General features: G+C 40.4%; 1 protein-coding gene across 1 annotated transcript; it reads right to left on the bottom strand.

The window, feature by feature from the left end:
- Positions 1-6,886: 6,886 nt before the first annotated feature.
- Positions 6,887-9,475, bottom strand: LOC138883021 (uncharacterized). Its single transcript, XM_070163677.1, has one exon. It carries the CDS (start codon positions 9,473-9,475, stop codon positions 6,887-6,889), a length of 2,589 nt encoding a protein of 862 aa, XP_070019778.1.
- Positions 9,476-23,616: the final 14,141 nt, after the last annotated feature.

Here is a 23,616-nt window from a genome sequence, read left to right as displayed (position 1 = left end):
AATTGCAATTTTGTGCAATTTTAGTTTAAAAATACCAAATGGACTTGTAAAATTATGCAAAAATCACGTAAATTATATTTTGACGTAAATGTGAGAATGAAATAAATTATTCACCAAAATGGAAAGTTTTGGGAATAATTAATGGATTTTATAGTGCACAATAGGCCATAAATTGGTCTTAAAAATTATTAAAAATGCCAAAATCTTTTGGGGTGCTCATATATGCACAGATATGCTATTTTGAAAGTGTTTTCTGTATATAAAAAATACATAGGGAAAAATTGGGTATCAACAGCTGCTCCTCTTTACCCGAGGAGGATGAAAGAGTTGTCGGGTAAAGATAAGATGACCAATTTTGATCAGAATTGGCGATTGTAGAAGAATTTTGACTGTGCTCTGGTTTCTGAGCTACCTACATATCCCTAGTTTTACAGGAATCAGGCAACATGTAGTTCAGGAATCGTCATGCTATCGATGGAGATTCGAAAAGACGGACGCGATGGTCAGACTTAAAAGGTGTTTGGAGTCGAATAGATTGCAGAGAACCGGAGCGAGATCGCTCCTGCTGAGGCGGACGTTCGCTAGCCGGTGTACCTGTAGATGAGCAGATTCACATATTGTGCGTAATTTAAACATGATGCAAATTCTCATTGGACCATGAATGTTGTCTTTGGATGGTTAGGATGACGTCCTCGGACTATGATGTCCTGGGCCATGAAGAGCATAAAAGTAAAGATTCGCAGGCCATGAAATGGTGTTCTCGGGCTATGCAGATGGTGCCTCCGAACTATGATGCCTTTGAATAAGTTGGCGATCTTTCAGCCCTTGAGAAGATGGCAATCTTTCAGCCAAATGAATGCAAAGGTTGGCGATCTTTCAGCCAAAGCGAGAATTTAAATGCAGGTGGCGATCTTTCAGCCAAAGCGAGAATTTAAATGCAGGTGACGATATTTCAGCCGTGCAAGATGGAGACAATGCTTAGTCTCGAAAGGCAGATGAGTAGCCTTATGCAGAATGTAGATGGAGACAATGCTTAGTCTCGGAAGGCAAAAAGGTAACCTTATGCAGGATGGAGGTAGAGCTTAACCTCGAAAGGCAGATAAGTAGCCTTATGAAATGTAGAGAAATGCAAGATGGAGACAATGCTTAGTCTCGGAAGGCAGAAAGGTAGCCTTATGCAGGATGGAGGTAGAGCTTAACCTCGAAAGGCAGATAAGTAGCCTTATGCAATGTAGAGAAATGTAGGATGGAGACAATGCTTAGTCTCGCAAGGCAGAAAGGTATCCTTATGCAGGATGGAGGTAGAGCTTAACCTCGGAAGGCAGAAAAGTAGCCTTACGCAAAATGCAGATGGAGGTAGAGCTTAACCTCGAAAGGCAAAAAGGTAGTCTTATGCAATGCAGGGAAATGCTGACGGAGACAATGCTTAGTCTCGAAAGGCAGATAAGGTAGCCTTATGCAGGTGATGATAGAGGTAGAGCTTAACCTCAGAAGGCAGAAAAGTAGCCTTATGCAAGAATGCAGATGGAGACAGAGCTTAGTCTCGAAAGGCAGAATAGTAACCTTATGCAAAAATATAGATGGAGACAGAGCTTAGTCTCGAAAGGCAGATAGATAGCCTTATGCAATATGGAGGTAGAACTTAACCTCGAAAGGCAGAGAGTAGCCTTATGCAATATGGATGGAGACAAAGCTTAGTCTCGAAAGGCAGAAAGTAGCCTTATGCAGTGCAGGAATGTAAAGGAGCAAATAGTAGTAATTTTCTTAGCTGATAGGCGGTTGCGATATCTTGACTGCTGGGGAATGTTGGGTGTAGATAGTAGACCTTTGTGAGTTGAGTGATTGTTTCGAGGGTTTCAACTTTGAAGAGTGAATGCGTTTTGCATTGCGATCTGAGTTCCTGCATCCAAAGAAAAATCGTGAGTTCTGTAGAGGGGGAAGGTTAGTTCGTATCCCTTGGCTCCTGACATTACGTATCATTGGGGTAGCATTGCTATACGACGGTGATGCAAATGATGTTTATGCATGATTCAGTAAATGTAATGTAAGTATATATATTTTGAAAAAAAATGATTTTATTTTGGATGAACCAACAACTGCAACATGGTTCAAGACACGGCAACCTTGCTTGCTCCGAAATTTTAAGGGTCCTCCTCAAAATTCTGCCCCAGTTCACAGGGCTGGTGCTGCTGACGGCTGTGCTAAATAACTGAAAGCGGATCGATTCCAGAATTTTGAGGGTCCTCCTCAAAATTCTGCCCCAGTTCACTGGGCTGGCGCTGCTGACGGCTGTGCTGAATAACTGAAAGCGGATCGATTCTAGAATTTTGGGGGTCCTCCTCAAAATTTTTCCCCAGTTTACTGGGTTGATGTTGATGCGAAAGCCGACAAACTGACTTCGGAATTTTGAGGGTCCTCCTCAAAATTCTGCCCCAGTTCCACTAGCGGGGAAAATGGAATTTTTATTAAAATGTGACCGAACCCATAGGGCTGCCTACGTATCCCCTCTTAAACAGGAATCAGGTCAGGCGTAGTTAAAATTACATCATAAAGAAAAGCATACAATCAAATGTAGTATCTCTTTACTGCGTCTGAGTTGATCGGCTTCGGCCAGACTTCTCCGTCCATTTCTACAAGAATAAGGGCTCCACCGGTTAGGACTCGGTGAACCATGTATGGACCCTGCCAATTGGGGGAGAATTTCCCTTTGGCTTCATCTTGATGTGGAAATATCTTCTTCAACACCAGCTGTCCTGGTGTAAACTTCCTTGGTTTAACTCTCTTGTTGAAGGCTCTGGACATTCTGTTCTGGTATAACTGACCATGACAAACTACATTCATCCTTTTTCCATCTATGAGGGCTAACTGCTCGTAGCGGCCTTTTACCCATTCTGCGTTATCTAACTCGGCTTCTTGTATGATCCTTAATGATGGAATTTCTACCTCAGCGGGAATGACCGCCTCTATACCATAAACCAACATGTAGGGAGTTGCCCCGATTGATGTGCGGACTGTGGTATGATAACCTAATAAGGTGAATGACAACTTCTCATGCCATTGTTTGTGCCTTTCGATCATCTTCCTTAGTATCTTCTTGATGTTTTTGTTGGCCGCTTCTACGGCTCCATTCATCTACGGTCTATAAGCCGTAGAGTTCTTGTGTCTGATCTTGAAAGTCTCACACATTATTTTCATCAGGTCGCTGTTAAGATTGGAACCGTTATCGGTGATGATTGACTCTGGAGTTCCGAACCGACAAACAATACGGTCGCGGACGAAATCTGCTACCACCTTCTTGGTAACTGCTTTGTATGATGCTGCTTCAACCCAATTAGTAAAATAATCAATTGCTACCAAGATGAACTTGTGCCCGTTTGACGCGGTAGGCTCGATTGGACCGATAACATCCATTCCCCAAGCGGCAAACGGCCATGGTAAGCTTGTTGCATTAAGCTCGTTTGGAGGCACTTTTATCATATCTGCATGTATCTGACAGCGATGGCACTTTCGGACATACTGGATGCAGTCTGTTTCCATAGTCATCAAGAAATATCCTGCTCGGAGTATCTTCTTTGCTAAAACAAAAACATTCATGTGCGGTCCGCAGGTCCCTGAATGTACTTCCTCCAATAACTTGGTTGCTTCCCTTGCATCGACACACCTTAGTAAACCCAAATCAGGAGTCCTCCTATATAGGATTCCTCCGTTGTGAAAGAAATTATTGGATAGTCTCCGAAGCGTGCGTTTCTGGGTAGCATTGGCAAGTTCTGGATATTCTCTTGTTGTCAAATACTCTTTGATGTTGTGGAACCATGGTTTCCCGCCGACTTCTTCCTCAAAATGAGCACAATAAGCTTGTTGGTCATGAATATTGACCTGGATGGGGTCAATGAAATTTGTATCTGGATGCTGAATCATAGATGACAAAGTGGCAAGTGCATCGGCGAACTCATTGTGTACCCTGGGAACATGTTGGAATTCCGTCTTTCTGAACCTCTTTCTCAATTCCTGTATGTGATGCAGATAAGGGAGTATCTTGGGATTCTTAGTTGCCCATTCTTCTCGAACCTGATGTATGAGTAGGTCCGAGTCTCCGATTACTAGTAACTCCTGAATGTTCATATCAATGGCCAGTTTAATCCCTAGAATGCAGGCTTCATATTCGGCCATGTCGTTGGTGCATGGGAACCTGAGCTTGGCGGATACCGGGTAATGCTGACTGGTTTATGATACCAGGACTGTTCCTATGCCAACTCCTTTGAAATTTGCAGCTCCGTCGAAAAACGACCTCCAACCATCATAGGATTCTGCAATATCTTCTCCTATGAAAGACACCTCTTCATCGGGAAAATACGTTTTTAGGGGCTCGTATTCTCCGTCTATGGGATTCTCGGCGAGATGGTCCACCAAGGCTTGCCCTTTGATTGCTTTCTGGGTTACGTAAACAATGTCGAATTCACTTAGCAGGATCTGCCACTTGGCGAGCTTGCCAGTGTGCATGGGCTTCTGGAAGATATACTTCAGAGGGTCCATTCTGGATATGAGATAAGTAGTGTAAGCACATAAGTAATGCCTCAACTTCTGCGTGACCCAAGTCAGAGCACAGCAAGCGCGTTCTAAAAGAGAATACCGGGCCTCGTACGGTGTGAACTTCTTATTGAGATAGTAGATGGCTTGCTCCTTTCTCCCTGTTTCATCATGTTGCCCCAAAACACAACCAAATGCTCCATCCAACACTGCGAGATAGAGCAAGAGGGGTCTCCCTGGTTCAGGCGGAACCAAGACTGGCGGCATAGACAAGTATTCCTTGATTCTATCAAAAGCCTTTTGACATTCATCGGTCCATTTGGTGGCGGCATCCTTCTTCAGCATTTTGAAGATGGGTTCGCAAATGACAGTAGATTGAGCTATGAATCGGCTGATATAGTTGAGTCTTCCCAGGAAACTCATCACGTCCTTCTTGTTCTTTGGCGGCGGTAATTCTTGGATAGCTTTGACCTTTGATGGATCCAATTCTATTCCTCGACGACTCACGATGAAACCCAATAATTTTCCAGCAGGAACCCCGAATGCACACTTGGCGGGATTCAGTTTCAAATTGTACTTTCTCAACTTGTTGAAGAACTTTCGCAAGTCTTCCTTATGATCTGCAGCTTTCCTGGATTTGATGATGACGTCATCCACATACACCTCGATCTCTTTGTGTATCATGTCGTGAAAGATGGTAGTCATGGCTCTCATGTAGGTAGCACCAGCATTTTTCAATCCAAACGGCATCATTCTATAACAGTACATCCCCCATGGCATGATAAACGCCATTTTCTCTACATCTTCTTCATCCATCCATATCTGATGGTACCCAGCAAAACAATCAACAAATGACTGCAGCTCATGCTTGGCACAGTTGTCGATCAAGATGTGTATATTCAGCAAAGGAAAGTTGTCTTTGGGACTAGCCCGGTTGAGATCCCGGTAGTCGACACAGACTCTAACCTTCCCATCCTTCTTTAGTACCGGCACGATGTTGGCTAACCATGTCAGATATTCTACCACCCTGAGAACCCTGGCTTTGACTTGCTTAGTAACCTCTTCTTTAATCTTCAAACTCATGTCTGGCTTGAACTTCCTGAGCTTCTGCTTTACCGGCGGACATGTAGGATCTGTTGGCAACTTGTGAGCTACAATGGATGTGCTGAGGCCAGTCATATCGTCATAAGACCATGCAAAGATATCCTCATACTCTTTTAGGAACTCTGTGTACTCTTTCTTTTCTGATGGCGACAAATGTGCGCTGATACGTGTTTCTTTGACATTCTCAGTATCACCTAAATTAACGACTTCGGTCTCATCTAGATTAGACTTAGGCCAATTCTCAAAGTTTTTGACCTCTCTGACAACCTCTTCTAGTATATCATCTTCTTTTGAATCTATATCCGTTTGTTGCATTGCCTAGTTGCAAGTCACAGTTGTTGGTTCATCATCAAGATATGTAAGAGTAACGCTGTGTAAAACAAAGTAAATGATAGAGAAAAGTAATAAAAGTGCAATATATAATGAATTTGAAATGCTTTGATTGAAATTCATAATCGTTCTAGACATCATAGCTCTTTTGGAAAGTAAAGACAATGCATAAAGGAAAAGCAACTAAGAAAATAAAGATGTGATGCATGATGCTCGTTCAGCCTTGCTACCCCGAAGATGTCCGGGCACTGGTGGTCCTGACCAACCAATTGGTGAGGCGTTCCCCTCGGTTCATGGCTTGAATGGAAGGGCCTTCCTCCCCTTCCTCCTCGAAGATAACACAACAATCCATATCATCTTCCAGAAACAGGTTCTTTATTGCTGCTAGTGCCTCGTCTTCCTCTGATCCGTACAAAGTGTCGGATGGCTGAAAAGTCTGCTCCAACTGAGGTATAGGGTGCTCCAGCGGATAGTATGGTCCGCACCATGGAGGTGACCAGTGGTTGAACTCCTCCCAAGTGTACTCATACCCTAGGCCAAAAGTGGTACCGTGTTTCTTCAGCTTGATAGGTTTGGTGATACCTTGCAGGTTCTTGCCAAGTCCTTTTCCGGGTTCATACCCGCTCCAATTCAGGATGCTTTCGATCTTGCTATCCCACCACTTGTCTTTGTCTACAACATTGACCCGCTCGATGTGGTGGTACGTTTCTCCTCCTATCCTTCTTCCTCCGATCATCGGGATGGCCTGGCGACTATATATAGGGTTGCTACCGTCTCTATGGATGATTACTTCCTGATGATTCCATTTAAATTTTGCAGCCTGATGCAAAGTTGATGCCATAGCCCCAGCGGCGTGAATCCAGGGTCGTCCTAACAACAAATTGTAGGATGTTGGTACGTCAATGACTTGGAACTCGACATCGAATCAGGTGGGTCCCATCTGCAGGCATAAGCTAATTTCTCCAATGGTGGACCTCTGAGATCCATCAAAAGCTTTGACACTGATAGCCCCGTCTTTGATCTCGTGCAATCCCTTACCCAATGTCCTGAGAGTTACCAACGGACAAATGTTGAGGCTGGATCCCCCGTCGACTAGAATCCTGGTGATAAAGTGATCCTTGCATTGTGCAGTGATGTGCAACGCTTTGTTGTGACCAAGCCCTTCTGGCGGTAATTCATCTTCATGGAAGGTGATCTTATGGCTTTCCAGTACCTGCCCCACCATGTTTGCTATTTCGCCTCCTGTTATGTTGCTGGGAACATAAGCTTCACTCAGTATTTTCATTAAGGCATTTTTATGTGCCTCAGAGCTTTGTAGAAGAGCCAAAATAGAAATCTGTGTTGGCGTTTTGTTCAGTTGCTCGACGGCTGAGTACTCTTTGGCCTGTACCTTCCTCCAAAGGTCATCGGGTCCGGTTTCAACAACCCACCCAGAGGCTTGCTTGCTGGACTCAGCCAAGTGCTCCGAGGTGTATACCCTACCTGTCCTAGTCATGCCCTGTGCGAAAATTGCTTCCCTGGTATATGTCTTTCCTTTCCTTCTAGCCTCAGCGGTGTAATCCCAAGGTATAGCATTTGTCTTGAACGGGGTTACGTCTATCATGGAGATTGGAATTGGTGCCTTGGGAGGTAACATAGTAACTTCAAACGGTGTAGGCGCCTTTGGAACCCCGAACTCAACCTCAATTGGTTTTGGCGCCTTTGCAGGAGGTGCTTCAAACTCGAGTGGTACGGACACATTTACCACATCGCCCTCAGAGGGCTGAATCTGGACAACAATGGGATTGAGAGTAACTGTTGGCTTCTTAGGCTCGTCTCCTTCAACTATCAAACCGATTGACCCCTTGGGGTCCCAATCATCTTCGATCTCGATCATATGGATTCCTCCACCCTTGTGGTCAGGCAGAGGATTGTTGCGGACATTAGGAGCGGGCTCCTTTGCTATGATGGTCTTGTTGTCAATCAGATTCTGAATCTTGTCTTTCAACGAGTGACACTCGTTGATGGTATGGCCTTTCATCCCGAAATGGTATGCGCAAGTCTTGTTTGGGTTGATCCACTGGGAAGGGGTTTCTGGAGTTACGGCTGGGATAGGGGTAACGTAACCAGTTGCCTTGAGTTTTTCATATAATTGGTCAATTGGCTCGGCTATGGTGGTATATTGTCTAGGAGGTTTGCGGTCGATGTTTGGTCTAGATCGAGGAAAGTTTTGGTGGGTAGGAGGTGATGGGTAGTGAGAAGGTTGAGAGTTATATGCTTGGTATACGGGTGCGGGTTGGTAATATCTGGGTGAAGTGGGTTGATACGTAGGTGGTGGAGGTGATTGGTAAGCAGGTGGTGGAATTTGGTAAGTGGGTGATGGTGCTTGGTAATTTAGGGTAGGTTGATATGTGAGTGGAGCTGAGGGATAGGTTTGGTACTTCATAGGGGAGTTGTTCCTTTGCGCAGCCATTACAGAATTCACATCCTTTTTCTTTGACGAGCCACCAGACTGTAAAGCCTTGTTGGTAGCTTGCAATGCCTCGAGGTTAGTGACCATACCATTTTTGATGCCTTCTTCGATTCTTTCTCCCAACTTGATGATGTCGAAGAACTTTTGGCCCTCTATTAGCATCAGACTCTCGTAGTACTGCGGATCCTGAGCACGGATGAAGAACTTGTTCATTTGTTCTTCCTCCAAGGCTGGTCTGACCTTAGCATCTTCTGACCTCCAACGAGTAGCATACTCGCGAAAGGTCTCTGTGGGCTTCTTCTTGAGATTCTGGATATAGAACACATCTGGTGCATTCTCAGTGTTGAACCTAAATCGATCCATAAAGTCAGACTCCATTTTCACCCAACTAGTCCATTTCTTCGCATCTTGGCTAATATACCAGGATAAAGCATCACCCTTCAAATTCCTCATGAACAGCTTCATGCGGATCTTCTCGTCCCTTCCGACTCCTACCAACTTGTCACAATACATTCTCAAGTGGACCCTGGGGTCACCTGTGCCATCGAATAGTTCAAACTTGGGAGGTTTGTACCCCTCCGGGAGCTCAACATCTGGCTGAACACAGAGATCTTTGTAATTCAACCCTTCAACACCTTTGTTACCTTCGAAACCTTGGACCCGGCTAGTCAACTTCTTGATCTCAACGGCCAAATTCTGAATGAGGGAGCTCTTGTCATCTGACTTGATTGCACTAGCGATTGGCTGACTATAATACGGCATAGTGTCCACAAAGATTGGAGTGTTATGGTCTTTTGTGGTGTTTTGTGGTTCAGGAACGTGCAGTGGAGTGTTATGAGTGGGTTGCATTGGAGGTTGTGGGATGTTTTGCAGTGGTGCGGGGTTTTGGGTGTTAATATCGGGAGCGGCAAGAGTGATTGACAGGCATGCCAGGTTTCTAGCTTGGTCCAATTCCTCTTGGAATCTTAGCAAAGTTTGCTCCAGATGAGCAGCAGTCTCTTTGGTGATTGCAGCATTCTGAGAAGTTTCTTCAAGTTCCTTTCTAGCGCTTGTATCTCCCATTTTGCCTTTGTTCCTATTTCTGGTAGGACTTGGAGGAGGAGGAGGAGGAGGAGGAGGACCTTTGGATCTTGTGGAGTACGCTGATGGTGCCAGAATACACGAACTAACCTTTGGGGAGGGGAATAAAAAGAAAAACAAAAAAGGTAAAAAGTTAGTGCGAATTTTGATAAATAATATTGCAATATTTAAACACATTGTGCGGGAATATAAATCACTTCCTAATTTGGGTGCCTCGTTGTGCCCGAGGTAAGCCTAGAGACAAATTAAATTTGGAGAACTTATAATGCTAAATGCCTCATTTTATTGATAAAAACAAAACGAGTCTAAAACAACTAATGATAAAGACGTCACTAATGGCCAGCGACCTTATTACATTTAAGAAAGCAGAAGAGTAAAAATCCTAACTACTTGGTCCCAGAAGGACCTTCCCCAGATTCGGTACTCTTGCCTCCCTCGTACAGCTGCATCAACTCGCGCATCCCTAATAGTAGATAGGCTCGAGCCAGATGTCCGCCTGCACTTCCCTCAGTATTCTGACAGTCTTCAATCCTTTTTAAGAACTTCCCTTCCAACTCCACTAAACCTCATTCTAGATACCCAAAACGGCTGTTGGCATTGACAGCCATATCCTTCCACTCGTTGATCAGCTTCTCGTGGGCTTCTTGTATTTCCTGATGTTCATTCTCACATTCTCTCATCCTCTTGCGCAATTGATTGTTTTTGACTTGCGCTTTAGTTTTCTCGTCAACAATCCTGTGACCGTGGACGAATCCTGGACGACCCAAACCAATGTGATCATCTTCCAACCAACATGTGTAGTGCGGCACACACCCGACATGATACCTGTCTGGTTCAATAGACTCCTTCCCTAAAACAAGCTTGTAGTGCCACATATGCTGAGCGTGACACCTGTGCGAGCTATCATCATCTTGAAAGTCAGCCCTGAAATGACTCATTTTCTCTAACCTGGGTATGATTTGTTTCCTTCCGTCTTGCCTCATGACTCGGAGGGGGACGTAAGGATGAGTTCCCCTCAGGCCAATGAGTATGAGGAATGGTGCGTCTCGAGAAAGGATAATGAACTCTCCTGTTGGGAACCACTCGAACATCCACTGAATTTGCTCTTCTTTTAGATTCTCGAGCAACTCTACCCATCCACTGGCGTCCTCTGGCTGAGCGAACATGTTGGGCATGAAGTTCATTCGCTTTGGGTGATGAAAAGCGATATGGTCATCCCAATCCCTACGTATGATTTCCTGTCTGTAGTCGCCTTTCTAAAGGTGTTCTATGAGCCATAGTTGAAGTAGCAGATTACAACCCTCGAAATGTGGAGCCCCTTGCTGACACTTTCCCAAGGCTCGATAGATTTCAGCGATGATCATAGGTACTATGCTGAAAGACTGCCCGTCGATTCCTTCCATTAAGGTCTTGGTCACCATGGCTAGTCTGGTATGGATCCTAGCCTTCTTCATAGGGAAAATTATCATGCCCAAGAAGCAAAACATGAACACAAACACCCTTCTATGTATATGTCCCAAAGAGGTGAGGGCGAATTCGTCCATGTAGGTGCGATAGGATTGTGGCCTTATCTCTCGTATAAGAAGTCGAATGGTATGTAGGAGTCCTTCAAGCCAGAGAGGTCGGGATTTTTCTTAAGTCCCATCATCTTAAGAAAGCCTCTACTTTTGCGATTCTCCGGCATAAGCAAACCCGGAGTCTCCCAAGGGATACCAGCTAGGCCCTCTATCTCTTCTAGCAAAGGGGTCATTTCCAAGTCTCCGAAACAGAACACTGATCGATCACCATCCCAAAACAAAGTGGAAGCCTCAATGATCTTGTTGTTGGGTTGGATTTCCAGAAGTGAGGGCAAATTCCCTAAGTACTTGCGGACGAGGGTTCGATCACTGCCATGAAGATCTTCCCACCAGCTTAGGAACCTTGGGTGGATGTTGGATACCATACCAAATCTGGGGACCTCGTGCCTCATTTTCTGCAAAACAAAGTGTTAGGCCCTTAACCCCACCGGACTCGACTATTTAAATCAATAATTAGCAAAAGGCATTTAGTTCTCCAAATAAATGCACATAACGTAAAGGTGTCCGTTTGGGTTTCAGGAAACCCGCTGGACTTTGGTTTAGGCTGTCTTAATGAGTCATTATGCGGACAACATAACTGACTCGGCTAGGCTGACCATGATGCATGAACAGTTTCAAGGGAAGAAGGTTTCTACTTTTGAAGTGCTAGACCAGGTACCCTTGAGCGGACAACTCAAGAGGGAAAAGCGCGGAACCGTCGACTACACCGTTGATCGACTGGTTTTACCGCAAATATGCCTTTTCCATATTTAGGGGTTATAATATTGGAAGGGCGCAACCACTCATTACAAGGTTGCTATAGGATTTGTTTTGGCACGAGTGGAATATGATGTTGAGGAATGCAAGTACAATAATGAAACAAATTGCATGTATTTTCACGTTCATAAAGTAAAGATTACAATAAATGCTCGAAAATTACAACAGAATTGAAATAATAAGGTAGTAAAAGAAGAAATTAAAGGAAAGAAAAACATCAAGAGCCAAGTTAGTATTATAGTGGAGGAAATAAAGACAGTAAATAAATGCAATTAAAGAGACAATAAAGTCACAAGTAGCATGTGTCACACCTCCTTTTTCCGCCCCCGCGAGGGTGCGTAGGGAGTTTTCTCCAATTAAAGGACAGTCGAAACGGGATTTGTTTGTTTGTTTCAGAGTCGCCACCTGGGAATTTTAAGGCGTCCCAAGTCACCGGTTTTAATCCCTGAATCGAGGAGAATATGACTCTGTCTATTTAACAGTCTGCGCACCAGAAATCCGGATAAGGAATTCTGTTAACCCGGGAGAAGGTGTTAGGCATTCCCGAGTTCCGTGGTTCTAGCACGGTCGCTCAACTGTTATATTCGGCTTGATTATTTTGATTTGTTAAATACATTTTTATTGCATGATTTTATTGTTACCGCTTCTATTTAGATTTAAAGACCCTTCTTTGAATCGAATCACGCGTACGTATATTCGTGTTATAAATTATATTTTTTAAAACATGCGGAGTTGTGTCACGCGCACGTGTACACAATAATATAGATAATATTTTTATTAAAATAATTATTTTCGAAATTATGCTTTAAATAAAATCAAGAACATTCGCCCTTTTGGTATAATTAAGTAGTGAACCTCACATCTCGGGTTTTTATGAAATTAATAATGATATTCTCCGAGAAATCCCTTTTATTAAATATTCGATCGAAGTTGCGCGAACGCATAATCCGAATTGCTTTTAGAAATATAATCAGGTTACGCGAACGTATCCCTAATCACAAAAATATTCTTGATAAGGTTCTCTACAAATTGTTATTATGTGTTGACCGCGAGCCTTGTTTTACACATATGAATCATATACCTCAAATTTTAAAGAATTAATGACGTGAAAAAGAAAACAGACAATATGTATCTAAAACTAACATTTTTTCGTGGATACAACATTTGGATGTCCATAAATCGAATCGTGTATAAAATTGGGAAAGAACTTAAAATGATAAACAAATTAATAGTTTCCGCAGAATCTTCATTGTTTCATTTAAGGCGAACTCTTCTTCTATATATCTTTTACATAAAATGCCACGATTCGTTTATAAATCCTATGTCCTTCTCATGTATTTGTTTTAGTCCAAAGTTGCAATGGTTTGGTTAATGTTTGCAATGGAAGATAAGAGTCAAGTTGATAAGAAAGAGAACTATTATACAAATTGATTCAATAAAATTACATCACATGCAATATAGTTGTACGTTTGAACCATTCCTAATATTCTAAACTCGTAACGAGCTGTATCAACTCACCTTCCACATATGATTATATATATACTCATCATCATGCCATATATGAACATACAACTTATATCAATCTAAACCAAAATCAGATTTTTTACAAGATATACTAATAATGTAATTTCTTGATACTTCCATTCTACTTTACATTTAGCTAACAATATTACGGGATGTAATTAATGGCCCATTTTATGCCATGTTCCCTACCTTGATATTTCAATCATGACTTCACTTAATGAAAATTCCGAAATAGATGATATTATTACAACACTTAAACGAATTTTAAGAGGTAACAATTATCTTATATTCATTACGCCAAACGTACTACTATATTAATCAACTGAAACAAAAACCAAATTTTTAACTAATGAACTTGAACGAATGGAAAACAGAATTATAATTCCCGAACTTCATTAATTTGTCATGTTGAAGCTTTTCGTGACATGAATTTACAGATATGTACCTGATATTGGAAGCAAAAGAAAATGAAGATGAGAATCAGCAGCAGTAATAACAGTACAACAGCAACAACTGCCCAGCAACAGTAACAACCCAGTAACAGACCGGTGGAGTAGTAATCCCAAAAACAAAAGCTTTAAGCTTTGAATGAAACAACAACCATTAATACTAATTTCAAACAAAGAAAGAAAGCAAAAGATTTTTTAGTTTTTATTTTTATTTTTGAAAGCTTAAATATTTTTCGGAATTTTTCTTTCTCTTAAATGTTCAGCCCTTTTTTCTTCTCTCTTTTTCTTCTCAGATTCGTGTGTATTTTTCTTGTCTTCTCTTATGTTCTGATTTCAAGACTTCTCTTTTATAACCCATCCCATAAATCTTTCAATTAATTAAAATCCATACTTTTTCTCTACCCAACTCATTATCGTCCCACTCATCCCCATTACATTAAATAAACATATCACACCACCTCATTATATTTTGTCCCCCATGCCTAACATAAAATAATACAAGATTCCCACCACTAAATTTTGTCTTGTCCCCCCTTTATATTAAATAACCATATCACAAACCACCCAATTTCATTTTGTCCCCCATGCTTCATATAAACAATTACAAAATGTACAATTCCTAAACTACCCCTCCGATCCTATTGCAAATTACTATTTTACCCCCGACAGTACTATAAATTACCAAACTACCCATCAGCTATAACACATCAATTAATCAAACTTAACCAAAATATAGACAATATGATTAATTTCTAACAATGTTCAAACAACAAATTTCATGAACATGATTTCTTCAACATTTCAACAACAAAGCACATGAACATGATTTCAACAACATTTCAACAACAAATCACATGAACACAAATTGAACAACAAAGAACAACTAAAATTTGATTGAACAATATTTTAGCAACAAACAATCCTATTTTCGGATTCAACAACAACAACAAACAAAGTATGAAGATTTCTAAATTCAATCATATTGAACTTAAAATCAATTCAAAAAATAATCACAAATGGTAAACAAGAAATCAAGCTATACAAATTTCAGATTCAAGAATAATCAAACAAAGTATGAACATGAATTAAATCTATTTTAAACAATAAACATGACGGATTCAAATGATTAAACCAACATATTTCTCTAACACAACTAAATTCTTTTAGACAAATAACAAGATCGACGAAGAAACAATTATGAATTTAAACTTGAACTTAACAATATTAATAATTTCTAAAAATACATAAAACACATGAAACAAATTGAAGAAACAATTAATTAAACTTCAATTTGTATCTCACCAACATTAAACTAACAACTTTTACCTAAACAATAAAACAAATACGAAATAAACATGAAAAACCACTAATTAACTTTCCATTTGAAATCTGAAAATTAATTCAATCAAAACACATGAACAAACTAAAAATTAATTCAACGATGAACAACGAACAAAACAAGAATCAAATATTTAACGATTTTAACTTTGAGAAATATAAAAACTAAATATGGACAAAAATAAAACTCCAAAACAACTAACCGGAGATGAATCAACGACGAACTCGATCGTAAACAAATCTGTCCGGGTTTCGACTCAAATAAAAAAAATAAACCTTCGAACTTTGACGAGCCGAAGAAGATGAAGCAACGTGAAGCAGAAACACGAAGCAACTGTTGCGACGAGCAGCAGCAACAGTCCATCGAGTGAGGAAGAAGAAGCAGCATGAAGCAGTAGGGGAGGTCGACGGACAACGAACCAAAATCAGCAGCTGGACGCAGCTGAAACAACCTGCGAATGGAGATGCATCAACGTTTTTTTGGAGCAGCCATGGCTGCTCATAGCATCTGGACGCGACAAAGAAAATTGAAGCAATAGCAGCTTCTTAGCAGCAGTAGCAGCTGCGTGAGCGGACAACAACCATGGTGGAAACAGTGAAGGCGATGAGCATCATGACGAGGAAGATGAAGCGGAATGAAGCAGTGGCGACCATGGATGTCGAGCTCGAGCTTGAGCTCGACGAAGAGGACGAAGGCAGACACGACGACAAGCAGCTGAAGCAGAAATGTGACCAGCAGCAGCAATGGTGAAGCTGAAGACGCAGCGACGCAGCAGCACGACGGAGCTGAAGCGAGCTTCGCGTTGGGTTGTTCATAGTTTTTGAGGTCGTTCATGGGAGGTCAGCTTGGAGGTGTTTGGTGAGTGTGTGTGTGAGTGTGATGTGGGGATGAAGGGAATGGGAGAGGGGCAGCCATGGTTGGAAGGGATGTGAGCTTGAGGAAGAAGAAGAAGATAGGAGAGGGGGGGCGGATGGTTTAGATTTTTAGGGTTTTCTTCTCTTATTTTTGTTTTGTTTTGTTTTTGTTTTGTAAAAAATGAAAGACAAAGGGGGTTTGGGTCTTTTGAGTTATGGACTGGGTCGACCCAGTTCGAAATGGACTGGGTCATAGGGAAGATTGGGCCATTTTTGGGCATGTGGCTTGAAATTGAAGAAGAGGCCTAATTCCGACTTTCTTTATATTTTTGCTTTCTTTTCTTCTTTTATTTCTCTAAAACTAAATTATAAAAATACTTAACTTATTATTAAGAACTAAATTAAGTTATAAAAGCGCAAATTAACTCCCAATAACAATTAACGCACAATTAAGTAATAATTAAGCATAAAATTGTATATTTGGACATTAAATGCTAAAAATGCAAATGATGCCTATTTTTGTAATTTTTAATTTTTGTAAAACAAATTTAATTACTAACAATTGTAGGATTAAATCCTACATGCAAAATGCGACATATTTTTGTATTTTTTATTATTTTAGCAAATAAACATGCACAGACAAATACAAATAATTATTCAAAATATCACAAAATATCACAAAATTGCACACCAAAGAAAAATCATTTTATTTTTGAATTTTTTGGGAGTAATTCTCATATTGGGCAAAAATCACGTGCTTACAGCTGCCCCTCTTTGCCCGAAGACACGAAGGGTTTTCGTGCAAAGATAAAGCGAGCGATTTTTGCCCATCCGAGTACTCCGTGTGAAGCATTTTTTTGAAAAAGATTTGACCGAACCTTTGCTTCAAAGGTTTCCTACATATCCTAGGCTAAACAGGAATCAGGTCAATGTAGTTCGGGAAGTTTTGGTAGCTGGGACTACCGTGGGACTGCAATGTTACTGTTGTTGCATGCTATTACCACTGTGAGCACGTGATTTTTGCTTCGCACGACAATCGCTCCAAAAGAAATAAAAATAATAATAATTGGCCCTGCTGTACAATTTTCGGATTTTCTGTGCGGCACTTTGTTGATTTATTTGTGACTTTTGCCCATTTTTATTTTTATTTATTTATTTATTTATTTATTTAAAACAAAATACAAAATGCGTGTCATGCATAATCTGAACCGCAACGTGTTTGTTTAAATAGAAAGGCATAAAACGGGCATCTTTGTCCGTGATTTTGTTTTGTTTGATTTTACTTGCTTTGAAATATTTTTAGTGTGTGTGCAAATAATTGTAGTGAGTGTGTATTTAATTTTTATTTTTGATTTTTTGCTTAGTTTTGTTTTTAAAATAAATAAGGAAAAGAGATAAAAATAATAATAAAAAAAATAATAAAAGAAAGAAAAGAAAAGACCCCTTCCGGACTTGGGCCAATTTGTTAAAATTGGCCCAACAAATTCAGCCCAAAACCCAGGCCTGCCCGGTCCAGACCACCTGATGCCCAGAGAATCCAAACGACGTCGTATTGATACAGGTTGATCTGGGCCGTTGATCTCAAATTGATCAACAGCCAAGATCAATTCTCCATAACCCACCAACAAACCCGACCCGTCTCACCCGGACCGACCCCAACCCTTTACCCTTGAAACGACGTCGTTCCCTGTTAGCCAAAGGATCCTGGCCCTTCATCTCGTCTCATCCAACGGCCAGGATCCACTTGCTCACTAACTATATAAGCTCATAACACTACCCTGCCCCCCCTATCCAAACCCCAGCCTTCGTCGTCTTCACCACAACCCCCAAACCCTAGAGCCGCCCCTGTACCCTTCACCATAAAAACCGGCGGCACGGACGTCGGTGACCTTGCCCTTAACACCATAGAACCCCCGTGCCGTCCTGAACCCAAATCTGCCAACCACACACCTCGAATCCTGTCCCACCTTCTCGAATCTTCATTTGAAGATTCGAGTCGGAACCTAATCTACACCGATCTGCCTTAAATTCATACCAGACACTCCCCAGACCCCCCTCGTGACCAAACCATACTTGGTTTGGTCCGAATCTGATCAGGGAAGCATGAATCCCAGATCTGAGTTTTGGAAATTTTGTGTTCCTCCGTCACTGGTTCAACCGAAGAGATTAAGGTCTAATGGACTTTAATCAAAGTGTTTCTCATCTGAGAAACACTTCGTTTAAAGTCCGTTCAGCCTTAAGAAAGGCCTGACCGAGTCCGAGTTAAGGTTTTAATCATTTGCGGTTTAAGGTGAGTTTCTTTCTTTTCTTAGTTGTTTTGGTTCGTTTGATTGTTGTAAGGGTCTGTTCGTTTTCTGTTTATGTCCTTGACTTCTATCAACTGTGCTTCAACCACTTTGCCTGAACCTCTGTTGTTTGTCTAAATCCCCCTTCCTATTCTGATAAGGCATTATGTATTTGTTTGTGCAAGTAGCTGATTTTCGAGTTTGGACTGACTAGTTGACTCCCCGAGTGTAATTCTGTTTAGTCAGTATAATTCGAACCATGTGTCCTATACTTTTGAATGTCTGATTTTTGGTCGATTGTATGTGTTATAACTAATATAGTCGAGTCGACATGTGTCGTCAATTAGTTTCAACTGTCTGAACAAAAATAAATCGATTTGCTTCTGTTGAACATTGCCTGAATCAATTAAGAACCAAGTTCAGTTACTTATAGTTGTTAATATGATTTCAGAAACCTAAGGCTTGGTCTGTAATTGAAATCTGAGTTGATGGCATGTGCACTTGTGCACAGCATGTGCATTGTGCACAGCCTGTTTCCTGCATAAAAGGGCTTTTAATTTTAAAATGATTTGACAGCATATGCTGTCAGATAGATTCTACTGCCCATACCTTGCTTTAGTTTAAAAGTATTAAACCTTTTAAAAGTTAAGTCTGCCAGGGAATGTTGATGGGGGTTAATACTTAAATAACTGATTGGAATCTGAAAATGAAAAGGCACATGAGAGGGGTATGGTGATATTCTAAACAGGCTGTTAAAAGGGGTAATGAAAGGCTTATAAAAAGGACCCTAAGATTAGAGGAAAAGGGGGACAGACAGACCAAAAAATACACACACTGGACCTTGAGAGGAAAAAAGATAGATATACAGAATTAGAGGGGGAAAGGAAAATACACACACGGGGAGGAGTTTTGAAAGAGAAAGCTTGAAATACATACAAAGAGATACAGACAGAAGAGAAATACATACACTGTGAGGATAGAAAAGAAAAAGAGAGAGTTGACAGAAATAGAAAGAGAGCAAGAAAGAGATAAAACAGATTAGGAAATCAGAAACTTGGTCTTGTTTGTCTGAAGCTCATCTATTGTCAATACGTTAGGCAGTGTTGCTTCTTCTAAATTTCAATCGAGATTGTTGTTATTGTTTGTTGCATTTGGTATATCCCGGAATTGGATTGTCTGGAGTATTGTTGCCATCACAATGTGTGCTGTTTCATTTGGCTTTCTCTTCTTCAACTCTAGTTCCACCTCGCAATAGAATCCTTTCTGTTGTGCTGTTCTGATTGCTGCTGCTATTCTGCTTACTGTTGCTGCTGCATTTCTGCCCTGCTGCTACTGCTAGTTCTGTTTCTTGCTGCTGCTGATTTCCCCATCTTTTTCTTCTTCTCCTTTGCATTTTCAGTGTTTCCAGGTACACATTTCAAATCCAACTTTGGTGTTAACTGTAACAATTCAAAAGCATGAAATGAAAGGAGTTCTTGAAGAAGATTTAGATATCTGTTTTGTAATGCTTGTGATATACTGACTTCAGTTGTATAAATTGATTAGTGTGATTCAGTAATGAAAGATTAGTTAGATAATACTCAATCAAGTTTAGCCTCTCGCATCTTAGTTTATAGTTGTTTGCTAGTACAAAATGTAATGATACAATACATAGAAGGCATGGAGAATTAGTATAGATTTTTAACTGGATTTCCGTTTAACTGAATAACATGCATAGAATAGAATATTTCCACCTTACACAAATGTTCCTTGTTCATTTTAGTTTTTCTTTTATCATAACTCGCTAGGCAGCATATAGAAGCGCATTCACGCCTCCGCAAGTAACGAGACATAGTGGTTAATTCCCTTAAATTCAGCTTCAATAAGTCTAGTTAAATTCAATTCAAGGAACGTTAGGACGCAAGTATAACATTGGGTCAATCTCGAACGTAATTTCTTTTATCCAATTGAAGTATGTTTCACAAGTTATGACATCCCTCCACTTTGTAAATAATTAATCAGTAATTGATAAGAATCCGGATTAGGCAAAAGCATATAGTTTATATTAGCACGTCCCTTTTCTTTTAATTTTAGAGACGAACTTAATAGAAAGTATAGTCACTATAGGTTTATCCTTTAAAAAATAATGAGACGAGCCTCGCCAAATAAAAATGCACAACTGCGGGCCCCTCAACAACTAATCATAATATTTAGAATTCGGGCTAGGCCGTTTAGTGAATCTCATGGCCTTCTCAAAAATAATAACGCGTTAGACTCTTTAGGCGCGACTTAATTAAATCATATTATTAAATTCGGGTGCGCATTGATGTGACCCAAATCCAAGTCTCAACGGAGTCAAAATGTGTTAACAACTACGGGTGCATTGACTGTGACGTGGTTTGAGATGCATTTTCACGACGTTGCAATTCTATAAAAATAAATGATAATAATAAAAGCGGTTTAAACTTAATAAAAGTACATAAGACACAACATGTATTTAAATCAGATATCTAGCCATTATAACAATTTAAGCGACCGTGCTAGAACCACGGGATTCGAGGGTGCCTAACACCTTCCCTCGGGTCAACAGAATTCCTTACTTAGAATTTCTGGTTCGCAGACTTCATTTGGAAAAGTCGAAAATTTCCTCGATTTGGGATTCAAGATAAACCGGTGACTTGGGACACCAAAATCCAAACCTTTCCCAAGTGGCGACTCTGAATTAAATAAATAATCCCATTTCGAATATTGTCACTTAAATTGGAAAAATTCCACCCGCGCATCTTACCCCTCGGGGCGGGCACGCAAAAAGGAGGTGTGACAGCTCTGGCGACTCTGCTGGGGAATTAGACCCAGAACCACTGGTTCAGGGTTAGAAATTCGAGCTTAGATAAATTGTTATATTTGGTTTTATCTGATTTTTACATGTTTGAGCCTATTGTGCTAAATGCTGCTTTTACCGCTTTGATATTATTTGAACTGTATATAAACTGTGCCGAAACCCTTCTCTTCTTACCTCCGGGGAGAAGCTCGCTGGTCGAGACTCCCTATTCTGTTAGTGTCAATACCTGAAATAAGAAAGAGGTCGGACAAGTTACAAAGCCGGACGATCTCGCGGGTCCCCGGTACGTAGCCCCCTCCTCGACTCGAGTTGTCCGCTCGGGTACACAGTCTAGAACAAATACCCAGGTTACGAACCTAGAATAATTTGACTTCATGCCGGATCCCTAGTAGGAACGCTTATTTGCATCATGTTGCATTTGACTTAGGGGACTCAACATAGGGGTTGGGTCCGTCTAGGACTAGCGACCTGAAATGAAAAGACCATCCTGTTGCATCCTATTTGTTTCCGCGCATTTATTTGTCTCGGACATGCATGCTGCCTGACTTTGGAGTATTTAAAAAAAGAAAAAAAAATATATATATATATATATATATATATATATATATATATATATCAGTGCATAGGACTAATTTTCTACTTTGAAAAATAGCAATGCCCAATTACTGTCAAAACTCTGCCGAAATTTTGCGATTATAAAAAGGGAAAATGTTTTTTCTTCAATAATTTGCTTTACTAAGAAAAAGAAAAAACAAAAAGATAGAAAAAATAGTCTTTTATTTTTGGAAAGTTGTTCGTTGAAAAGGAAAGAATTTTGTTCTAAAAAATTCGGTTAATTTGACCGAACTACGCGGGTCTGATTCTCACCGGATGTGAGATACGTAGGCAAACCTCATCGGTTCCGGCCCCAATTTTCAAAAAATCCAAAAAAAATATATTCCCCTTTAGTTCTTTCTTTATAAATTCTTCCTTAGAAAATATGAAAAAAAAAAAAAAATAATATAGAAGTTTTCTTAAACTCAAATAAAAATAATCTCCTTCTTTCTGAAGTCTTTCATGTGAAATAATGTAATAAGGATTAAAAATCAGCAATAAAAAATCAAAAAAAAATACTCTTTGCTTTTTAGTCTCTCTTTTATAAAATGTTTTTTTAAAAAAAAAATATTTGAAAAATCGAATTTCGAATTATTAGGATTTTTCTTTAGAAGTGATTTTGTAAATAAATAAAACTCAGAATTTCACATCATTTTCTTAAAAGTCCCTCTTTCAAAATTTAAGGGGCAACATCATATACATTCTTTCTTCCGTAGAAAAGGTAAAACAAAACAAAAAAAAACAACCAAACATATTTTCTTTTCTTAATAAATTTCCAGAATTCAAGTCAAAAGCAAATAAATTTTAGAAGTCTTTCTTTAAAAAATAAAACAAAAATCTAAATAAACAAAATTTTCTTTCTTCTTTTAAAGTATTTCTTTCAAAAATTCCAAAAAAAAAAAAACAAAAAAAAAATTTTGAATAAGTAAATAAACAAAAAATAGTCAAATCTTTTGAGCCCTATGCTAAATGAGCACTTGCTTCTTTATTTTTTAGTTTCGAACTACGTAATGATCTGATTCACGTAGGCATCGTGATACGTAGGCAATCCTCATCGGATCCGGTCACATTTCTTTTACTGCAAAATAAAAAATAAAAAAAAGAAAAAAAGAAAAAAAAAGAAAAAAAAACTAATAAAATGCCGGAATGACGCATGCTCTCGTAGCAAACATATAGTAATCCCCTTAACTGTGTAGGTGCATCATGCCCAACGTGAGATTAACTATCTGTTTTGCTACAAATTAACCGTGCGTTTGTCATTGAGTATTTCCAGGGTTTTTGAAAAGACGGTTGGTTGGTGAAAGTCTGGCCTCGCACTCATATTTCACGAGGTCAAGGAGAAGCGTTCAACTATCTGTTGTTAAGGCCAGAAGCGGTACTCACACTTACTTCACCAAGTCAAAAGAAGTGTGGGAATGTCTTCAGAAATCCCATTGCAAACGATCCCTGTTTCTGAGGAGAGCTCAATCTCAGCCGTCCTCACACCTGAATCCGCAACTGCGGAGGAAAATAGAATCCTACGGCTCCGCGTGTTGGAAATGCTGCACGACTGGAATAATGGGAAAGAGCCTCCAAGTGTCATCCCCGGATTCCCTGAATTATTCTCCAGGCCAAGTGGGACTTCTAATGTTCCCATAAATTATCCTGCTACCCCATTCGGGTACCCAGCCACCTCAGCCTTCTCTACTGGATCGCCTTCTGACCCTCATCCCCGAATGTCAGCCACCGATGCAAGCATGAACATCTTTACTGCATCGCCTTGCCCGATTACGGCACAACCTGCCACGTACAAGCCAAGCTTTGACTCATCCTCTTTTACATTCCAAGCACCATCGTTCTCAATGGAACCAACTAGATTCGCTACCAGCACTAATCCTCTACCGCCTCAGTGCGAGCTTGCACCCGGGCAGGATCAGAACCCCAG

This window comes from Nicotiana sylvestris, chromosome 2 (assembly GCF_000393655.2).
Source record: "Nicotiana sylvestris chromosome 2, ASM39365v2, whole genome shotgun sequence".
Lineage (NCBI taxonomy): Eukaryota > Viridiplantae > Streptophyta > Magnoliopsida > Solanales > Solanaceae > Nicotiana > Nicotiana sylvestris.
This window is presented reverse-complemented; position numbering and strand designations above follow the sequence as displayed.

What these genes read in the sequence shown, in the direction of transcription:
- LOC138883021 (XM_070163677.1), bottom strand. Translation starts at nt 9,475, where the DNA reads ATGGGAGATACAAGCGCTAGAAAGGAACTTGAAGAAACTTCTCAGAAT.